The 20,370-nt window shown below is 54.9% G+C and overlaps 1 protein-coding gene and 1 pseudogene across 1 annotated transcript; one reads left to right on the plus strand and one right to left on the minus strand.

Moving 5' to 3' along the window:
- Nucleotides 1-6,365: 6,365 nt before the first annotated feature.
- Nucleotides 6,366-10,202, minus strand: LOC129467309 (serine/threonine-protein kinase PINK1, mitochondrial-like; annotated as a pseudogene).
- Nucleotides 10,141-19,353, plus strand: LOC134733423 (calcineurin-binding protein cabin-1-like). The gene is made up of 7 exons (XM_063622363.1): nt 10,141-10,205; nt 11,072-11,082; nt 14,172-14,338; nt 15,559-15,667; nt 16,858-17,022; nt 18,239-18,552; nt 18,789-19,353. The coding sequence occupies exons 1-7, from the start codon at nt 10,141-10,143 to the stop codon at nt 18,930-18,932; spliced, it is 975 nt and encodes a 324-aa protein (XP_063478433.1). The 3' UTR covers nt 18,933-19,353.
- The last annotated feature ends 1,017 nt before the right edge of the window (nt 19,354-20,370 follow it).

Here is a 20,370-nt window from a genome sequence, read left to right on the forward strand (position 1 = left end):
TGCAGGCAGCCACCTGTGCAGTGAGCGAGGAGGGTGAGAAGTAGTGGAGCCCAGGCCATAGTGGAGATGCTTGTGTTTGTAATCACGGAAAAATAAAAGCATATACTATATATATATAAAAGAAAAATAACACACTTGCATGAAAATGCAAATAATATCCTTTTATGAAAAATAACTATAATCTCTGCTTCAGGATAGCATTACAGGAAAAAAGAGAAATAATTATAATCTCCAAAACAAATAAAGAAGGGACAGAGTGGCCTTGTACATTTTCACAAAATGAAGGACAGTTGGATTCTCCTGTCTCCTCCTGCATTCAATCTGTCTCAATATCTTGTTTGATTGAAATATAGAAAGATAACCCAGCCTCACTCAAATATGTCTGTGGAAAAGGAAGTTTTGTTTTTATTTCTCTTGGTCAGCTGCACAGGAAGGGGAGTGCTGGGTCCTACGGAAAGTAGGTTCCTCCAAAACTGCCCTGGCTACCACCACAGTTGCCACCTCAGCAGGATCTGGGTGTCCTGTGCAATGCTGTTCTAAGCGACGTTCCCCTCCAGGGCTTCCAGCAAGGGGGCAAGAGGACCCACAGGCCCTGATCTCAAAGCTGTCACCCCCTGCACCAAGTGCTGGGCCACAAATCCTGCTCCCCTGCAGCGCCCTCTCTGGCAGGCAGGGACCCGATCCTGGACAGTGCACTGACAGCTCTGAGGCCCTGCCAAGGAGAGAAGGGAGCGCTACCCTAGCAAGAAGCTCAGCCACCTTCAGCCCAGCACCCTCAACCCTCAGCAGGAGAGCGGGAACCTCCAGAGGGCCGATCTGCAGCCTTTGCGCAGAACTGTACCTCCTGCATCCTCTGAGCGAGCCCTCTCCCTCCAAAATTTATTGCCTCGCGCCCCACTGTTACCCGCAGGTGGCTTGCCCGCGTGACCGTACTGCGCCAAACCATTATACTCCCCCGTTGCTCGCCAAATCTTCGTGCCGGTTTGAAAGATGCATTACCCAGCCACAGGGCCACAGGTGAAACTGCGCTTATTCTTAAGCCGAATTCACAGCTAGAGGAGGAAACTCATAGCCCAGATCTCAAGAATTCAAGCATTCGACAGGTCCCCACTGCTCCCGGGGGCTGTGTCCCTCACCCCTGTCGCGCCCCGGGCAACGGACCTGCCAGTAGGGCTCAGTTGCCTGGAGCCTCCTCATTCCATCTCCCAGTTCACTTTGCTTGTGGACAGAGTGGCAGGCCATCCTACAGGCATCTGGACACTTGGCATCAGTGGTGTGTCAAAACAACTCTAAGAAGATTTTCAGTGATCCTGCAACCCCTGTGTTCCTTCCTGGCAATCTTGCCTTCAATTTGAATGCACAGGTATCACAGCAAGCCAGTGCTCTGTGCTCCGAGTTCCAGGGCATCCTCCAGCTCAGCCACTGCACTGAGCACAAGGACTCTCTGTGGGGCCCAGGAGCAGGGAGTCACCCCTTTGGGGCCCACAACACCCCACTGTGTGTGCCCCAGACTTGTATCCAGGGAAGATCATGTCGAGGGCCCTCAAGGAGAGTGGGGCAGGGATGCCTGAGCAGGACAAGGACCCCAGAGTCCCAAGAGAATCTGATGATCAGAGAAGGGTCCCCGAGGTCACTCGGGATGCGTGGTCTGCATTTAGGCCCCTGCGGGACAATGGAGGCCACTCTCCCTTTGTGCCCAGGCCCGGGCCTCTGCAGAGAGACCTCCATGCCCAGAGGTCAGTACTCAGCGATAAGCAGAGATCCCAGCCCTCCCGGATGAGCTCCTGCCTCAAATGAAATGCCATCTCCAGCTCCTGCAGCCCCACGGGAGGCTTCTTGTCACTAAAGAGGAGGAGAGGACCTGCCTCATCCCATTGCCGGCTCCCCCTTGGTTCCTCAAAGACAGTGAGTGAGGACAGGCCTCGGGCTGGCTCTCGGAGTCACATCCAGTGTGAAAAGGTGGCAGATGCAGCACCAGGGCAGAAACTCACCTCCAGGAACAGCTCCCGAGCATCCCAGACCTCTAGGCCCCATAGACGCAAGACTCCTCTGCTGCCACACAGGTGAGGAAAACCTCTGATGCTGCCACCTACCTTAGAGCTGGGGTCTGGGTCACTGCTGAAGACCTGGACCTGGAGAAGGAGGTGGCACCTCAGTGCATCAACAGTGCACTGCGGGGTGAGGCCAAGGCCATCTGGGAATGCAGAGCCTCACGGACTTCCCATGCTTTGTCCTCGCCCACAGCAGGGTGGCTCATCTTCCTCCTGCACCTCTAACACCCAGCATGGATGCACAACAGGAGAGACACAGGTCCCAGGACTGCCTGGGCCCAGTGGCCTGACAGCATCTGCTGCAGGGGCCCCCTCTATGCCTCCTGTGTCTGGGAGGAAGCACAGCTCACCAGGCCCCCCCGTTCTCCTCCTCAGATCCCCTTCCTGCCCCCACTTCCCACTCCCGGGCCTCGGCACCATTCACCTTGCTGGCTCCTGCCCCCTCCCCAGCCCCAGGCATGATCTGCACCAGGAGAAGCCCAAGCGCTGCCTCTCCTGCTCCTGCAGCTCCTTCAGCAGCCCTTCCCCTCTCCACAGTGAATCCCACGTGGGTGTCCCCTCTGAACGAGGAAGACGGAGGCCCTTCACATTCCTGGGCCTCAGCCACAGCTACAGCAAGAGCTGGCTTGGCCTTCCCTGTCTCTCTCAGCACCAGCAGGATGGAATCCCTGTCCCCAAAGTGCATGGATTTTCCTGTCTTCTCCACACACAGCCCCACGTTGCCCCCGACTCTAGTGCTCCTCTCTGCCGTGGTCTGTGGATCGCTGTATCTGGAGCCAGTTCCAGCCCTGCAGCCAGCACATCTGCTAAACTGGCTCCCCCAGCCAACAACTGACTTGGAGGTCACCCCCATGGATACCAGTCCCCCTTCTCAGCTTCTCCTTCTGGGGCCTCCTGCTGGCTCCAGTGAAAGCTTCTTTCCATCTACCCAGGCCCTTTTGATGCCCCACAGTGACAGGACAGCCCCAGCCAAGGACACCATCAACCTGGCTGAACTGAGGTTCTCTGGCTTCACGCCAACATTGAGACTTCCTGTTACACCTACAGCCACAGCCCAGGCCACATCTGGGATCCCGGATGAGCAGCAGCGTGGAGTCCCCACCTGTAGAAGCTCCCTCTCCAGTTTCCAGACCTGGCATCTCCAGCTCCAGCCCCGGCCTCAAACTCTGCCCCAGCCAGCCAGGTCGGGGCACCACAGCACACTCAGCCACAGGGGGTTCAATACCCACCACTTCCACCTTGGGCACCCCTGCCCGTACCCAGCTGGCTTTTGCTGCCCATCCAGCAGTATCCCATCCTGACCCACCCACTACCTCTGCCTGTGAGCTGCTGCCTACAAACCCCTCCCTCGGCCAATATCCTCCCCAGCATTAGGCGGCTCTGCTCAGCATTTGGCAGCAGGAGTCCAGCCCCTTCAAGCTTGGTGGTTTCAGCCACACTTATGGGCTTTGGGAGCAGAGAGGCGGCCCCAGCTCTGGGTTCCAGAAATGAATCCCTCAGCAGCAAAGCGGCAATAAGGGCCCGGAGCACCACAGACAGCAGTGAGATATGTGGGGGCCTGAACTCCAGGGGCCCCTCAGGCAGAGCACCCCCATAATGACAGGGGGCCCAGCAGGAGGAGCAACTCTGTGTTGCGAGGCACTGTTTCAATCACATCATCCCTAGAGGACCAGTTAAGCAGACATCCCCAATTACAAGTTGGGGACCCAGTGCCACTGCAAACAAGGCTGGCTTCAAGTACAAGTCTGGGCCACCCTCTGACCCTAGAAACCCCACTACCCACGGGGCACAGCGAGTAGGAACCTGGCCTTTTGGGTCCCCTGGTCTCCTGTCTAGGGTTCTGCTGAACAAAAGTCGTCTGGGCCATCCTCCAGCTTATCCTCCAGCTTATTCTCCCCCACATCAGGCTTTTGAGGTCTTAGCTATAAATTATTTGCCTGGACTGAGGTCCAGAATTTTCTCCATGTTTCCTTGTAGTATTTTTGGAGTTTTGGGTCTTATGTGCAAATCTTAGATCTATCCTGAGGTAACTTTTGTATTTGGTGGAACACAGGGGCGCAGTGTAACTCTTCTGCATGTGGTTATCCAACCTTCCCCTACTATTGAACAGGGTGACCTTTCCCCAGTATGTGTTTCTGTGGGCTCTGTTGAAGATCAGTTGGCTGTGCATATGTGGCCGTCCTTCTGGGCTCTGCCCCTCTTACTTTGCAGGGTTCAGCTTCCTGGGCTGTTCTCACAGGTTGTTGAGTGACTGCAGGTTTTCCAGGTGCAAGCAGGGTGCAAGCTATGAGTGGCTTTACCATTCTGGGGTCTGGAGGACAGTGGTCCCCTTCCCACAGCACCATTAGACAGTGCCCCAATGGGGACTCTGTGTGGGGATTCCAAGCCCACATTTCCCCTCCACTCTGCCCTAGTAGAGGTTCTCTGTGAAGGCTCTGCCCCCGAGCAGGCTTCTACCTGGACACCCAGGCTTTCCCATACATTTCCTGAAATCTAGGTGGAGACTGCCAAGCCTGCTTCACACTTGCACTCTATGCACTGCAGGGTTAACACCACGCAGAAACTGCCAAGGCTTGTGGCTTGCAGCCTCTGGAGTGGTGGAGGCTCTAGCTACCTCTGGGACCCTTTGAGCTGAGGCTGGAGCCAGAGTGGCCAGCATCAGGGGAGCAGTGTCCCAAGGCTGCGCAGGGCAGTGGGCCCCTTGGCCCTGGTCCAGAAGACCTTTCATTCCTTCTAGGCCTCAGGGCCTGTGATGGGAAGGGCTGCTTCTGAGTTTTCTGACATGCCTTCAAGGCCTTTTCCCCACTGCCTTGGCCATCAGCACTTGGGTCCTTTTTAGTTATGCAAATCTCCTTAGCAAGTTGTTGCTGCACAGCCTGCTTGAGTTTCTCTCTCAAAAAAAAACACTTTTTCTTTCTTTGGCACATGGCCAGGCTGAAATTTTTTCAAACTTTTATGCTCTGCTTCCTGTTTCTATATAAATTTGATCTTTAAATAATTTCTTTGCTTCCGCATCTGAGTTAGGCTGTTATGAGCAGCCAGGACACTTCTTGAGTACTTTGATGCTTAAAAATTTCTTCCTGCATTTGTGCTAAATCAGCACTCTTAAGTTCAAATTCCACGTTTTGGACTCCTTTGAGCACTTCTTGTAAGGCCGATCCAGTGACGAATTTCCTCAGTATTTGCTTTTCTGGGAAAGACTTTGTTTCTCCTTTATGTATGGAAAGGGTAACCTTACTGGAAATAGTATTCTTGACTAACTTTTTTCAGTTCTTTTTTGTGTCATTATATTTTCTTCTAGTCTATAAGGTTTCAGCTGTGAAATCTGCTCTTTGTCTGATGGCCACCACCACTCCCAGCTAATTTTTTGTATTTTTAGTAGAGATGGGGTCTCACTGTGTTAGCCAGGATGGTCTCTATCTCCTGACCTCGTGATCCGCCTGCCTTGGCCTCCCAAAGTGCATGAGCCACCGCGCCCGGCTTATTAATGGGGTTTGCTTTATAGACGACTAGATGCTTTTCTCTTGGTAGATTTAGAATTCACATTTTCACATTGACTTTAGATAGTCTGACTATAGTTTGCCATGGCAAAGACCCTTTGTATTGCCTTGTTCGGGGATATTTGAGCCTCCTCCCTCTGGATGTCTAATTCTCTTGTTAGTTGTGAGTAGTTTTCATTATTATTTTACTAAATAGGTTTTTTTTTTTTTTTTTTTTTTTTTTTTTAGGAGTCTCGCTCTGTTGCTCAGGCTGGAGTGCAGTGACTTGATCTTGGCTCACTGCAACTTCTGCCTCCTGAGTTTAAGTGATTCTCCTGCCTCAGCCTCTCAAGTAGCTGGGACTACAGGTGCCCACCACCACACCCAGTTAATTTTTTGTATTTTTAGCAGAGATGGGGTTTCACTGTGTTAGCCAGGATGGTCTCTATCTCCTGACCTCATGATCCACCTGCCTCGGCCTCCCAAAGTGCTGGGATTACAAGCGTGAGCCACCACACCTGGCTTATTAAATAGGTTTTTAAAACCTTTTGATCTCTCTACACTTTCCAGAACACCAAAACTTTGAATATGTGGTCACTTTATTATCCTAAATGTCTGGAAGGCTTTGTTCATTTTTCTTCATTTTTCTCTAACTGGATTATTCCAAAAAAACTGTATTTGAGCTCTGAGATTTTTTCTCCTACTTTGCCTAGTCTATTGTTGAAGCTTTCAAACATATTTTGTATTTCTTACAATGAGTTCTCCAGTCCCAGAATTTCTCTCTCTCCTTGGTGACTTTCTCACTCATCTCTCTCTCCTTGGTGACTTTCTCACTCATATCCTCAATTGTTTTCCTGAGGTTTTTGTATTGGTTTTCAGATTTCTCTTACATCCCACTGTTTTTATAAAATCAATATTTTGAGCTGTTTATCTGGGATGTGAAGAATTTCTTTGTTGAAATCCTAGTGCTAGAGAATTATTGTGTTCTTTTGGGGGTGTGGTATTTCCTTATGTTTTCATGATTCCAGTGTATGTTGAAACTGGCACATCTGGTATACAGTCACTTCTTCCTATTCTTGAATTTGCTTTCCTTTTGTGGGGGAGGTGGGCTTCTTCCTGGACATGTGTCTGTGGTGTTGGTTGAGTAGGGCACTTTGGCTTTTTTTCTGGGTGCACGCAGTGGTGAATTCTCTGTATGATTTCATTGGCTATAAATAGCATTAGTGATATCTGCAGTCTCCTCGGTGTGTTAGGGTACAGTTATCAGCAGAGCTGGTTGTGTGGTTGTTCTGGGAACTGGATTGCCACATAGGCCCATCTCAGACTTCAGTGGTAGAGATGGTGGGCTAAATGTGTCTATCCTTGTGCCACAGGGCAGCATACAGTAGCCCCTGTGGTGGGTCAACTTGTTGGTCTCTGAGCAGCTTTCATGGCTGCTGGTCTGGTAGCAGTGGACTGCATGGATGAGCAGGTACTTAAGACAGTGGGCAGCTGGCATGGCATGGGTCATGACAGTTGCAGTGATTAAATGCTCTTCTGGATCCAATACGCTGATGTTGGCAGTGGTTGTATGGGCTGTGCATGCCAGCCTCCAGGCCAGCGGGTGGTACTTGCACATCGGAGTCAGATGAGGTGGTAGTGGGAGGGTATTGAGGGCAAACCTCAGTCTTTTGAGACTCTGCCTCTGGGTCGTGAATTGGGTTGTGTAATCCCAACGACCCTGAACCCTGCATTCTGTCTCAAGAGGCAGACTAATCAGGTGAAGCCAGACGGGGTGGGCTTTCACTCAGGCCTGTCAATTGTGACTGTGTGAACCAGCCCTGATTGGCAGGCAATGAACAACAGTCAGGCCCCAGGCTAAATCTGTAGATGAGTGATAGCAGCTTCCATGCAGAGCCACTGCTGCAGGAGGGGTGGGGCCACCTACAGTGACCATAGCCATGGCATGCTGGTGGCGGATGCACATCCTTCTCATGGCCCAGTCCCGGCAGGCTTTCTACTCAGTCCCAGCTTTCACAGCAGGCCCAATGGTCTGTCCAGATCCAGCCATCTGTGCATAGCTCCCAACTCAGCTCCACACCATAGGAGCCCTTGCCTAGCTCAGGACAGAGCATCAGCAGCAACTTGCATCTTGTTCAAACCTCAGTCTGGTTCTGGTGGTGCCCACTTTCCAGCACTGATGGCCGCAGCCTGTGCCACACTTGCTTCCTAGTTCCAGCTGCAAGAACCCATCCCTTTTTTTTTTTGAGATGGAGTTTCACTCTTGTTGACCAGGCTGGAGTGCAATGGCGCAATCTCCACTCACTGCAACCTCCACCTCCCGGGTTCAAGAGATTCTCCTGCCTCAGCCTCCTGAGTAGCTGGAATTACAGGCACCCACCACCATGCCCAGCTAATTTTTGCATTTTTAGTAGACAGGGTTTCACCATGTTGGCCAGGCTGGTCTTGAACTCCACCTCAGGCGATCCACCTGCCTCAGCCCCCGTTTTGCTATAACCACCTACGCTTCAGCGAGGATTTGGGATCCTTAACTGAGATTCACAGACTGAGAACATCAAAACACACTCCCATTGCCTGGACTGCACGGTGCCCCCGAGGGAAAGTGGAGTACAGAACGTCTCTCTCACCCTCTCCCTGTAATGAGGAGTCATGCCCAGCTCCTGGACGATCTCTACCAAGTTTGGTGAGTCTTTTCCTTCTCCTCCCTAGTTCTTTGTGTTTTCCATCTCTTCTGTTGAGATCTCATGTTCTCTCTAGGATAATATTCGAAGTGTGGTTGTCTGCACACTTTTTCAATTCCTTTTTTTTTTTTTTTTTAAGGATGCCAAATTCTTTTAGTAATTCACCAGCTCCATGCAGGGACATCACAGGGCTGCCCTCCACGAGCAGAGGAGGAGGGCTGCCTGGCAGAGTGTTTCACACTCCAGGTTAGCCAGAAAGAGCATCTTCATTTTTGTTTCCACACAACACTTCTCTGTGAGCCTGTTGGCCACCAAAGTGGCGGCCAATTGTTGCAGGAGCCAGCCAACCATCTTGTCTAACTTCAGATTCTTCAGGGCTAGAATATGTTCACCCCAGAAGCTTAGATGAAGCACATTTGCAGCTACTCGGGCAGATGGTCTCTTGCCGGCCTCTTGCTAGAGCAGTGCCCTCACCAGCTGTCTCACGTCTGGAGGCACCGACTCGGGCAGTGTAGGTAGCTGAGCCTCTTGGTAGCTGCGGCTTTCAAGGTGGGCCTCGCTCTAGCTGTAGAAGGGATTGACAAGCCCGAAGATTTCGTAGGCGATGGCTCCCACTGCCCAGGCATCAGCCTTGCTGTAGTCAATCACTGCTCTGGGGCCAGGATGGGCTGTGGACACCTCTGGGGCCATCAGGCAGCCGTTTCCGCCCGGATCCACCTACCAGCTGCTGAAGGGCAACTGCAGGCCGATGTTCTCATCAGCCAGGCGGCAGCCAAAATCTGCGATCAGCAGCCAGGGCCAGCCGTCTGGGTCCAGCTCCACAAGGATGTTGTCGGATTTCAGGTCTCTGTGAGCGATGCCTTGTTGAACCAGATGGTCCACGCCTTCCAGCAGCTGCAGCATCATCATGGTGGCGAGGCGGGGGCTGGGTGTGTTCACACGAAGGTACTGGCTCAGGGTGCAGGGATAGTTCTTCATAACGAGGAATAGCGTCCGGCAGTCGCCCAGGCCTTCAGGGTGGAAGCGTGGGGGCAGCATATCAGGGTTGTCGACCAGGGCCCCTGGCAGCAGCGGCACGGAAGAGGTGAAGGCGCGGAGAACCCGGATAATGTTGGGGTGAGGGGCTAGTTGCTTGGGACCTCTCTTGGATTTTCTGTAAGTGACTGCTCCATATTCCCCGGCCAAGGCCACTCGGCTGGCTGGGACCAGCTCCTGACTCATTATGTTCAAGGTGGCTTTGCTGGAAGAACCTGCCGAGATGTTCCACATCATCTTGATGGCCAAGGGGAAGGCAGGGGCCCCTGGAGCTCGCTCCTGCTCTTCTCCTGGTGCACTGGTACCTGGGCCTCTCCCTGGAAGCAACCCGGTACTCTTTGTCACCTCCAGGTTCTGGGGCAATGTAGGCATGGTGGCTTCATACACAGTGGCACTGCAGCCCTTGCCAATGGACTGCCCTATCAGATACTCCTCCAGCCGAAAGCCCTGCCAGCGTCTCGTGTCCAACGGGTCAGGCCCCGGCTTGCTTTTCTGGGTAAAAATTGCCTGGATCTCCTGACAGGCCGAGACCTCCCGCCGGCTCTCCGCCTGCTTCTCCTCGATGAGGCCCAGCCCTAGCCCGAAGGCCAGAAAGACTGCCCGGCAGCAAGGGCCCGCGCAGCCCCAGGCCCGCACCACGAACTGCCGCTGCAACCGCGCCGCCAGCCCGGCCACCAACTGGTGGAAGAAGCGGAGACAGTTGGGGAGCCCGAGCCCGACCCTGCGAGGCCAACCGTCTCCGCTGGGGAGGCCCAGCCCGAACGCTCCTCGCGGACACAGCCCGCCGCCGGGCCCGGCCGCCCCAAGCCATAGGCCCGGCCCGGCTTGCCCGTGAAGGGCAGCAGCAGCGCTCGACCCAGCTTCAGGCCGCGGCCCAGCGCCTGTCGCACCGCCATGGTGGCGCTGCGGCCTGGTGCCCCCGCCGCCGCCGCTGCCGCCACCACCGGCGTCCCCCGCCGGTCACTTCAATTCTTATAAGTAAATCAGATGACTATGAATTGCTTCTAGGCAACCATGTTTAAAAAAAAAAAAAAAAAAAAGAGCCCCTTTCGGTGAGAACCACAAGGCTCACCTTGATCTCTGCAATCCCAGAGCAAACTGGAGGTCCAGAGACCCTGATTCCAGCCCCGCGCCTTCCCTGCAGCTTTGCCCTCCATGTGGGTGGTGTGAGGCTCTTCCCTTGCTGGATCCCGGTGGTCAGAGTCTCTGGACAGTAGACGGAGGCTACTGAGCTCCCTTCAGTCCTGGAGCTGGCAGGACACCCCCTACATCCTAGCGTTGACTCCACTCTGCCCTCCCTGAGTCACTCCTAGAACCCTTGTCCTTCCCCATACCTTATCATAAAGCTTCTTATTTACATTATTCTCATGTGTCTGTGTCCTGTGGACCCAAGGGGAGAAAGCCTTGGTTTGTGTGAGTTTTGATGTGTGAGGTCTGAACTAACTGTTCAGTCTCCTGTGGCCCCAGTCAATGGAGTGTAGGCAGTAGCACAACTTGATGGCTACAATGATGGACACCAATGTAAAAGTGTTCTGTGTTTAAGGGATGGTGGCTCAGGATCAAGTGGGCCCCAGGGAGGGATAGTCTGGGAGACTCATTCTGCCTCTTAACTACTGCTGCTCCCCCACCTACATACACATATCACCCAGAGAGTATGGGCCTGGCATGAAGCTTCTGGGCCAGGGAGAAGAAGGAATAAAAAATCACTTCTGCTCTATCACCAAAGGAAATGTTAATTGTAGTATGTCTCATGTCCCTGAGCAGCGTGTGGCATCCTGCTTCGAAATAAGGAGGATTCCTTGAGTATGTCTTTACCCTTTTTCAGAAATAGGGATGGTAAGAGACTATTTGCACAGGAACAATCTAAAGTTAGCTAGATTTTAATTCTAAGAAGGGACTAAAACACTTCTAGTTTGCAGCTAATATGTACAGAGCTTTAAGGTCATCACTCCCGTCCTCACAACAACAACAAAGCTGAACAAACTGGAAATCCACAACTCTTCTTAGATCCATCAGAGAAGTGAGATCACAGCTGAACCACTGCTCTGTAAATTGGAAAGACAGCAGATGCAGAGAATCACAGCTCAGCTGAGCAGAGGCCTGTGCTGGAGCCAGCACCTGGGCAGGCAAATTTCAGACGGTAATTGGTGAATTGCGGGAGGCTCGGTGAGGACCAGCTTGAGAGGTGAACACTCTGGAGGGAGGGGCTGTGTTATGGGGATCCTCACATTTTCATACATTTAACCTCCAGGAACACCCCCACTCTCATGTTCTCAGGGTGAAGATAAGAGAAAACCACCCTCGTGCCTCCGGCAGGGGGAGAAAAAGAGTAACCGATTTGAAATATGCCCAGAGTATTCTAGTCTCCTTACTCATAAATGAGAGCTAAGCTATGAGGATGCAAAGGCGTAAGACCTACAAATTGGGTTGGGTGTCTACTACTCAGGAGATGGGTGCACCAAAATCTCACACATCCCCATGAAAGAACTTTCTCATGTAACCATGTACCACCTGCTCCCCCAAAACCCCTGAAAATAAAAAAATGTTTTTTAAAAAAGTAAAAGATAAAGCTGCCATCAAGAAAAACTATTTTTGCAGAACATTGCCTCTATCCTTTCAGTCTCACCAAAGAGGGGAAAACTGAGAGGCGCTTCTGGAGGTCGCAGCACAGGGCCTCGGACTCCCTAGAAGACTTATCACAGGAGAACACTCTCCTCCCTCCACACCACACCTCTCCGTCCTCAGGACCCCTGTATATTACAGGAAGTGCAACAGAAGGAACTGCTAATCTCAGACCCTGTGATGAAAAAGTCTCTAGTGAACTCCCAAAACAATAGGGAAGACGAAAACATGCCCGGGCGCGATGTCTCATGCTTGTAATCCCAGCACTTTGGGAGGCCTAGGTGGGCGGGTCACCTGAGGTCGGGAGTTCGAGACCAGCCTGGCCAACATGGTGAAACCCCATGTCTGCAAAAAATACAAAAAATTGGCTGGGTGTGGTGGGGGTGTGCCTGTAGTCCTAACTACTAGGGAGGCTGAGGCAGGAGAATCACCTGAACCCAGGTGGCAGAGGTTGCAGTGAGCTGAGGTCTCACCACTGCACTCCAGCCTGGGCAACAGAGAGAGGCTCCGTCTCAAAAATAAAATAAAATAAAATAAAATAAAATAAAATAAAATAAAATAAAATAAAATAAAGTATTGTAGTGGTTCAACCACCATGTAACCTTGGCCATCCCTTTTCTTCTCTCTGCCTCAGTTTCCTGCATAAAATGGATAAGATGCAGACAATAGCGCTGCAGGATTTAGAATGGTGCTTGGTATTAAGCAGAGACTTGGTGTGGGTCTTTTTTTTTTTTTTTTTGAGACAGAGTCTCATGCTGTGGCCCAGGCCAGAGTGCAGTAGCGTGATCTCCACTCACTGCAACCTCTGCCTCCTGAGTTCAAGCAACTCTCCTGCCTCAGCCTCCCAAGTAGCTGGGATTACAGGCATGTGCCACCATGCCCAGTTAATTTTTATATTTTTACTGGAGATGGGGTTTTCCCATGTTGGCCAGGCTGGTCTCAAACTCCTGACCTCAGGTGATCCACCTGCTTTGGCCTCCAAAAATGCTGGGATTACAGGAATGGGCCACCATGCCCAGCCTGTTTGTTTTGAGATAGGGTCTCACTCTGTTGCCCAGGCTGGAGTGCAGCAGTGCGATCATGGCTCAGTGCAGCCTCAAACTCCCTGGGCTCAGGTGATCCTCCCACTTCAGCCTTCCAAGTAGCTGAGACCACAAGCATGGGCCAACATACCTGGCTAATTTTTGAATTGTTTGTAGACGTGGGGTTTCACCGTGTTGCTCAAGCTGGTCTTAAACTCCTGGGCTCAGGAGATCCACTCGCCTCAGCCTTCCAAAGTGCTGGGATTACAGGTGTGAACCACCATGCCCCGCCTGGTGATGGTGACGTCAAGGTGTGGGGGTGACGGGAGCCCAGTGCTGTAATCAGTCGGTCAGTGTTGGTAGCTGACTCACTCCCATGAAGACCCAGCTCCTGTCCCTCTGCCTGGGGCTGTCTTGCCTTGTACTGGTCTCATGCTTTCATCTTGTAGTTTTTGAGGGTCAGGAATTTACAATGGCTTAGTGGGGTGAACTTGGCTCAGGGTCTCCCACATGGTTGCAGTCAAGCTATCATCAGTGCATCTGAGCTCCCTTGGGGTGTTGGCAGCCTCAGGTCCTCCCTGGTTATTGGCCAGAGGCCTGGACTCCTCTTGTGGGCCTTTGTATAAACAGCTGAGTGTCCTGTGTCATGGTGACTGGTTCTCCCCAGAGCCATTGACCCCACCGAGAGAACACAGAGGAAGCCATGGTGTCTTTTATAACCTAATCTCAGCAGCAACTGAGATCTCTGTAGGCCACACACACCTCCCTGGGGTATGGGAAGGCCTTTGGATGCCAGGGCCAGGGGTAGCGGAGTAGGGGGCTAGAGGCTGCCTGCTTTCCCTCTGCCTGCCTGTCCTACCCCCAAGCAGGCCAAAGCTGTAATTCACGTCCTTCTCTCCTCTAACTGTTAGATCTAAGAAAGAGGATCTGTTTCCTAGCATACCTTCTTCAGCCTGGAGAGTTGATCCTTTTCTATTCCCATTCCCAAAACCAAATTAAACGGCCTTTTGCCAGGATGGAACTCTTGAATGACATTGGGGGCAGGGGGCGGCCCTCAGCTGAGAATGTGCCAGTGGAGGCCTGGCCTCTTCCTAATGGCCCCTGCGCTCGGCACTCCCTGAGCAGCCCTACTCCGCTTCCATACCTGCCCACCTCAGGGCTGCCGCAGATCCGCAAGCAGAGGGCGTGTGGCTGGCCATGTTAGAGAGGGCGTCCCTTGAGGGTCCTCAGAGCTTTCTGGGGTGGTAGCACAGCCAAGCTGAAACAGGCATGTCTCCCCAGATCCCATCCCACAAACTCTAGAAAGGGGTAAGCACGAGGAGCAAGCTGGCCCCAGCAGGGTCCAGGCCCCACCAGGCACGCTGCAACTGGCTGCTGCAGGGGATGGCAGGTTCTGCCTGCAGAAGCGTTTACCGACCGGAGAGTGTCCAGGCCTGGAGCCACAGCTGGTCTGGGGATGAGGCTGGGAGCCAGGGCTGAGCAATGGCTGAGCCACCTGGGAGGGCAGATTTGAGGATGGATTCTCTCAGGACACTGTACTCAACGTGTGAGAGAGCCAGGAGGGCAGGTGCAGTGGGGTCCCTGGAGGGTGCTGTTCCCAGGGTGGGCAGCCCTGCCTCCAGTGGGAGGGTGGCCGCGGGAAGCAGGCAGGGTGCTCTCAGGTGCCCCTGGTCCCTAGTGAAGAGCTCACCCATCTGCCCAGGCTGTGCTGACCAGGCCGTGGCCCCATGCAGCATTTGCACCCATAGAGCTCGGGGTCAGCCAGGGCTCTCATGTCCCCAGAGGGGCCCTGGCACTGCCTGTCCAGGCATCTCCTCTGGGCATGTGCTTATCTCCTTTGCCAGGTACCTGCCCACCAGAGGCCAGGACCTGGTTCCCTGAACAGCAGCTAGAACAGTGCCTGGCCTTAGATGAGGAAGACCCGTCTCTCTGAGGCAATCAGGCCATCTAGAGTGAGGGGAGTGGAGCAAGGCGGGAGGGTGGAACGGGGGTTCCCAAGTCAAGACTCAAGTAAGGTCACCACCCCTGAGCATGGTGAAGGGGGCTGGAATGATGGCCTCGTGCAGGTCCCTAGAGGCCAGGGGGAGACAGAGCCAGGCCCAGGAGCTTCCTGGGACATAGGGCCTGGGAGACAACCAGCCCAAACGTGGCACTTGGCTCATAGGTCTGCCCCGAGGAGCAGGGATGTAGCAGGACCAGCCGCAGACAAAACCTCTCAGACACCGAGTTGTAGAAGGAAGGGCTTTATTCAGCTGGGAGCATTGGCAAGCTACTGCCTTAAAATCCGAGCTCCCCGAGTGCACAATTTCTGCCCCTTTTAAGGGCTCACAACACTAAAGATTTTACATGAAAGGGTCGTGATTGGTTTGAGCAAGCAGGGGGTACGTGACAGAGGCTGCATGCACTGGTGGTCAGAGAGAAACAGAACAGGGCAGGGAGTTTCACAGTGTTCTTCTATACAATGTCTGGAATCTATGAATAACATCGGTTTCTAAGTTATGACTTGATTTTTAACTACTGGGTTTAAGCCAGGCAGGCCCAGGCCTGGTTTCAGGCCTGGCACCGGGCTGCCTGTCTTTGATTTTATTTCCTTGTTGTTTTTTCTTAAAACAGCTACTGAGTATAAAACAATATAAAATAATATGAGACTGTCTTTCTCTTCCTTCAGGGAGCGTTGCCCAGTGGCACAGGATTTTGGCCTGGCCACCTGCTTCCCACAGATAACTCAAGTCGTGGGGGAGCTGCAGACAGCCCTTTTCTGCAAACTGGACCCCCAGGTAGGCCCCTCCCCTCAGGCCCCCACATAGTGCTCCTCACAGGGCGGCTGGGTCCTGGGCAACAGGACCGAGAAAAGGCCTGTTTAGTGGGTGTGTGCCCAGCCCCGGTGAGCCCTGACCTGCCTGCAGGAGGTAGGGGAGTGGCTGGGAGGATGGCAGGAGTAGCCTTCTGAGGAACTCATCCTTGCCAGACATTGTTTCAAGGGCTGGACCTGGGAATGACAGTGAGCATAAGAGGGAGTGGCCCGAGGGGGTGGGGGCTTGAGACAAGGCCTCAGCCAGCATGGGGCCAGCAGGTGACTGCTGGGCTAGGCAGAGGCCTCAGCAGCCATGGCCATGCCCATCGGGCTGCTCTTTCTGAGGCTCCTGCCCCAGGCTGCCTGAGGCCTTGTCACTCCTGCTGGCCAAGGAGGGGAGCTGGCTCCCACTGCTGGAGAGGACAGGGGGCCTCCTGGCAGAGGAGCGGGATGGGGAGGCGGGGGCTGGAAAGGCAGTGGTTGATGACCAGCGTGGTGGGAGAGTCCAGGCCTGAGTGAGAAGGTGGGGAGCAGCAAGGGAAGCGAGGGCCGTGTGGAGGGTGGAGGCAGGGCCTGGAGGCCTGGGAACCGGGGACGGATGCTGAGTAATCACCTGGCCAGCAGCCATAGGCACAGCATTTGACCCACAGGCCCATCCTGGCCCTGGCCCAACTGAGCCCAATTCCTGGCCCCTGCCTCAGGCCAGGGAAGGTGTGGCTGGCTGGGCAGGAGCCACAGTGCCAGCATCCACTTTGGTCTTAGTTGGGTTGTTTAGGTTTTGGTCCTGACCTGGTTTCTGAATGGTGCTTATATGAGCTGGAGGGAGAGTGGACACCGCCTTCCCATCCCCTCTCACCGCCTTGTGATGGGATCTTAGAGAGGCTGGGCCTCAAAGACTCAGGCGTGGCCCCACTGGGTCAGGTGTACAGCCCTCTCGGGAGGCGGAGGAGCCCTCTGGGGGTGGGGAGCCAGCCCCTACCAGTGTCCTCTTGGGTGGTTGGTGGTTTCTTGGCAGCACCAACCTGGGCCGCCTCAGCCAGGACCCCAGCATCGGCCACACTCCCCTGCCCAGTGTCCCAGAGCACAGCCTGGGCCCACAGGACCTGACACAGATGCGTAGGAGCCTGCGGGGTGGATGAGTCCATTACCTGCAGTGAGCGCATGTCCCCACAGAGGGAGATGAGCTGGCAAGAGTGGCAGAGGGCACTGGCTTCCCGCCCCAGGAGCCACGGCGCAGTCCGCAGGTGAAGACGGGCCCCACAATTTCCCCGGCAGAGCCACACTGCTGGCCGGCAGAGGCTGCCCTGGGCACAGGCGCCGAGCCCACCTGCAGCCAGGGTAAGGCTAGTTGGCAGCAGCCCAGCACCAGCCCCCAGGAGGCTGCCTCACAGCTGGCAGCCAGGGTGGGTTTCCTGGCCTGGCCTTGAAGGGCAGGGCCTGGGGATGCCCCATGGAATGAGATGGGGAGGAAATTGGGGTAGTGCAGGCCGGACAGGGGAGCCAAGAGAGAGGCTCAGGCTGAAAAGTTTAACGCGTGGCCCATTGTGTCAGGGGCTGGGTAGAGAGGGACCCCAGAGCCTTATTCCGCCCCTGGCATCACGCAGGGGTACTAGCGAGGGCAGGCGGCCTGCTTGGGCCCACTGCAGAACCCAGGCTGAGTCCAGAGTGGGGAAAGAGGAGCAGGCATGGGCAGGGAGGAGCATGGGCCTGGTGACAGACACTTGAGGGACATCAGCAGCAGGCAGAAGGGTGGACAGGTTGGGCTGGGCCAAGCAGGCGTCCCCGTCGGCAGCCACGTCAGTTTCTAGCCCTGGCCTCAGTCCGGCCTGTTCCCACTGGCTGCCCCAACCAGCCAGGCCCCTTGGGGACTCCTCCTGGCCTGGGACTCCCACAGACCACTCAAGATGGCAGGACCTGGCACCAGCCCCTGGGGGGCCAGGCATGGGCTCTGTGTAAACCCCATTCCTTTTAAAGCCATGGGGCTGCAGAAGAATGTGGAGATGAGCCAGGCCAGCGGGTCCTCCCAGCTCATGCAGCTCCCTAGAGGCTGCCAGGCCTGCAACTGGCCCAGCCTTCAGGCTCTGGGCAAACTCAGCCCCTTGCTCCCCCTGAAGGATGAGGTGAAAATGGATGCCCTGGGGCCAGCTCAGTGACCATGCCTGGCTGAGCCACCAGCTCTGGGCCTCAGTGTCCTCCCTGGGGCATAGACACCAATAGGACATGCATCCTAGGATGGTTGTGGAAATACGACGGTTCATGCAAGCATGATGCCTGGAGGTCTTGCAGAACCCAGCAAGGCTCAGGGAGTCTCAGGCCCTGGGCTTTGAGTTTATGGTGTTACTGGGTGAGGTTCACAGTCCCAGCACCCCACAGCTCAAAGCCAGAGTTGGGTCCCTGCAGGCCTGAGCCAAGTATTTGCCCAGGGTAGAAGCCTTGGAGCCTGCCAGCCAGCACAAACTTCACAGCATAAAGGCCCAGGACCCGGGGGGCGAGATAAAGTGCTCACTGTGTGATGCGGCAGGCAGGAAGTGCTCTTGGTACCTTTGTCTTCCAGAGGGGAAACTGAGGCCTGAGCCAAGAAGGGATGAGGAGGCTCAGGAGGCTGCGAGTGAGACTCTGCCCTTGAGCTCTCCCCCAACAGCCGCCAGCTCCAAGGCCCCCAGCAGCGGGAGTGTACAGCCACCAGAGGGTCACCCAGGCAAGGCTGAGCCCAGCCAGGCTAAGTTCCGCCCCCTGCCCAACATGCCAAAGCTGGTTATCCCCTCCGCCGCCACCAAGTTCCCCCCTGAGATGACCGTCACGCCACCCACCCCAACCCTGCTCTCCCCCGAAGGCAGCATCGCGGAGGAGACCAAGCAGAAGCTGAAGGTGACCTCAGGGGCTGGGCTGGAGCCACGTGTGTGGGTGGGGGGCACAGGTTACAAGGGGACCTAGGGCGGAAGTGGGGGTGATAGGGGGATCTGGTGTGAGGCTGAGGATGGCATAGGGGCCTGGGGCAGGGGTGAGGGTGGGAGGGGAGCCTGGGGCAGGGGTGAAGGTGGCAGAGGGGCTTGGGGCAGAGCCCAGCCATCCCTGACCAGTGCCCTGCCTGGCCCTCTCTGCAGTCAGCCATCCTTTCTGCCCAGTCTGCTGCCAACGTGAGGAAGGAGAGCCTATGCCAGCCGGCCCTGGAGGTCCTGGAGACATCCAGCCAGGAGTCCTCGCTGGAGAGCGAGACAGACGAGGACGACGACTACATGGACATTTGAGGGGCCACTGCAACCACACTGCCACGCCCCAGGGGACCAGCCAGGCCTGGAATGCCCCCTATGCCTGGACCAGAGGACCACATGGATGCCACTCCCCACACAGCTCCCAGGCCTGCCCAGCCCACCTCCTCATGGCATCCTCCCTGTACCCAGGTCAGGCTGTCCACACCGCATGGGAGCCCAGAGGAGGAGGGGCCCGCCTTAGCCATGTGAAGGTGGATTGGTCGCCATCTGCACACCAGGCGGCATCCTTTTCTATGAAATGTTGACTTTGTAACTCTGCCCACACCCAGCTGGCCATGTCCACCCCTCAACGCCGGGATGAGCCGGCTCTGCCTGTGTCACAGTGCAGGGGGTCTTTAGGGCCAGGCTCACCCCTCACCCGTTTTTTGGTTGCTTTTCTAATAAAGATGGAACAGTTGTCTTTGCCTCTTTGCTCACCTCTAGGGGGCAATCTGGCAGAGTCTCGGGTGGAAGGTTGCTGTCCCCAGGGATTCGGGGCCTTTACTGCCATAGTCCATAGGGCAGGGCCCAGCCCTTCTCCTTCTCCAGCATCTCAGGGACCAGCCAGGCAACCAAAGCAGCGGCTGGGGGTGCCCAGTGTGGTAAGGAGAGAGCTGACTCAGGGCTGGGCCAGGCAGACGCCTCTAGTGCAGCTGGAGCCAGGCTTCAAAAGGGCGTTAGGTACATCCCCAGAACTCACCTGGGTGCCAGTGGGTGGGAGGCTGTATGGTGGGAGGGCAGGCAGGGCTGGGGCTGCTGAGAGGCTGGGAGGAGGGGGCTGTCAGGGAGGGAAAGGGGGGGATGGGGCCGGCAGGGAGGCTACTTAACTCCCATCACAGTCGCCCTAATGGGGCCAGTCACAGAATAGCTGTGGGGCTCAGTGCAAGACGCAAATATGGAGCCCTTTGGTTTGAAAAATGATTAAGGAATTTTATTTTTTTTTTGATATGGAGTCACTCTGTCTCCCAGGCTGGAGTGCAATGGCACGATTTCGGCTCAGTGCAACCTCCGCCTTCCAGGTTCAAGCGATTCTCCTGCCTCAGCTTCCTGATTAGCTGAGATCACAGGCACGTGCCAACACGCCCGGCTAATTTTTGTATTTTTAGTAGAGACGGAGTTTCACCGTGTTGGCCAGGCTGGTCTCGAACTCCTGACCTCAAGTGATCCGCCCACCTTGGCCTCCCGAAGTGCTGGGATTACAGCCTGAGCCACTGTGCCTGACCAAAAATGATTAACGATTTTTTTTTTTTTTTTTTTTTTTTTTTGAGACGGAGTCTCGCTCTGTCGCCCAGGCTGGAGTTAGGTGGCGCAATCTCGGCTCACTGCAAGCTCCGCCTCCCAGGTTCACGCCATTCTCCTGCCTCAGCCTCTCCGAGTAGCTGGGACTACAGGCGCCCGCCACCACGCCCGGCTAATTTTTTTTTGTATTTTTAGT

The sequence above is a fragment of the Symphalangus syndactylus genome, chromosome 18 (assembly GCF_028878055.3).
Source record: "Symphalangus syndactylus isolate Jambi chromosome 18, NHGRI_mSymSyn1-v2.1_pri, whole genome shotgun sequence".
NCBI classification, from domain to species: domain Eukaryota; kingdom Metazoa; phylum Chordata; class Mammalia; order Primates; family Hylobatidae; genus Symphalangus; species Symphalangus syndactylus.

What these genes read in the sequence shown, in the direction of transcription:
- LOC134733423 (XM_063622363.1), top strand. Translation starts at nt 10,141, where the DNA reads ATGGTGGCGCTGCGGCCTGGTGCCCCCGCCGCCGCCGCTGCCGCCACC. An exon ending in CAGGCCTGGAGCCACAGCTG is followed by an intron (nt 14,339 to 15,558) that starts GTCTGGGGATGA and finishes CTCTTCCTTCAG; the next exon opens with GGAGCGTTGCCCAGTGGCAC. An exon ending in TCTGCAAACTGGACCCCCAG is followed by an intron (nt 15,668 to 16,857) that starts GTAGGCCCCTCC and finishes ATGTCCCCACAG; the next exon opens with AGGGAGATGAGCTGGCAAGA.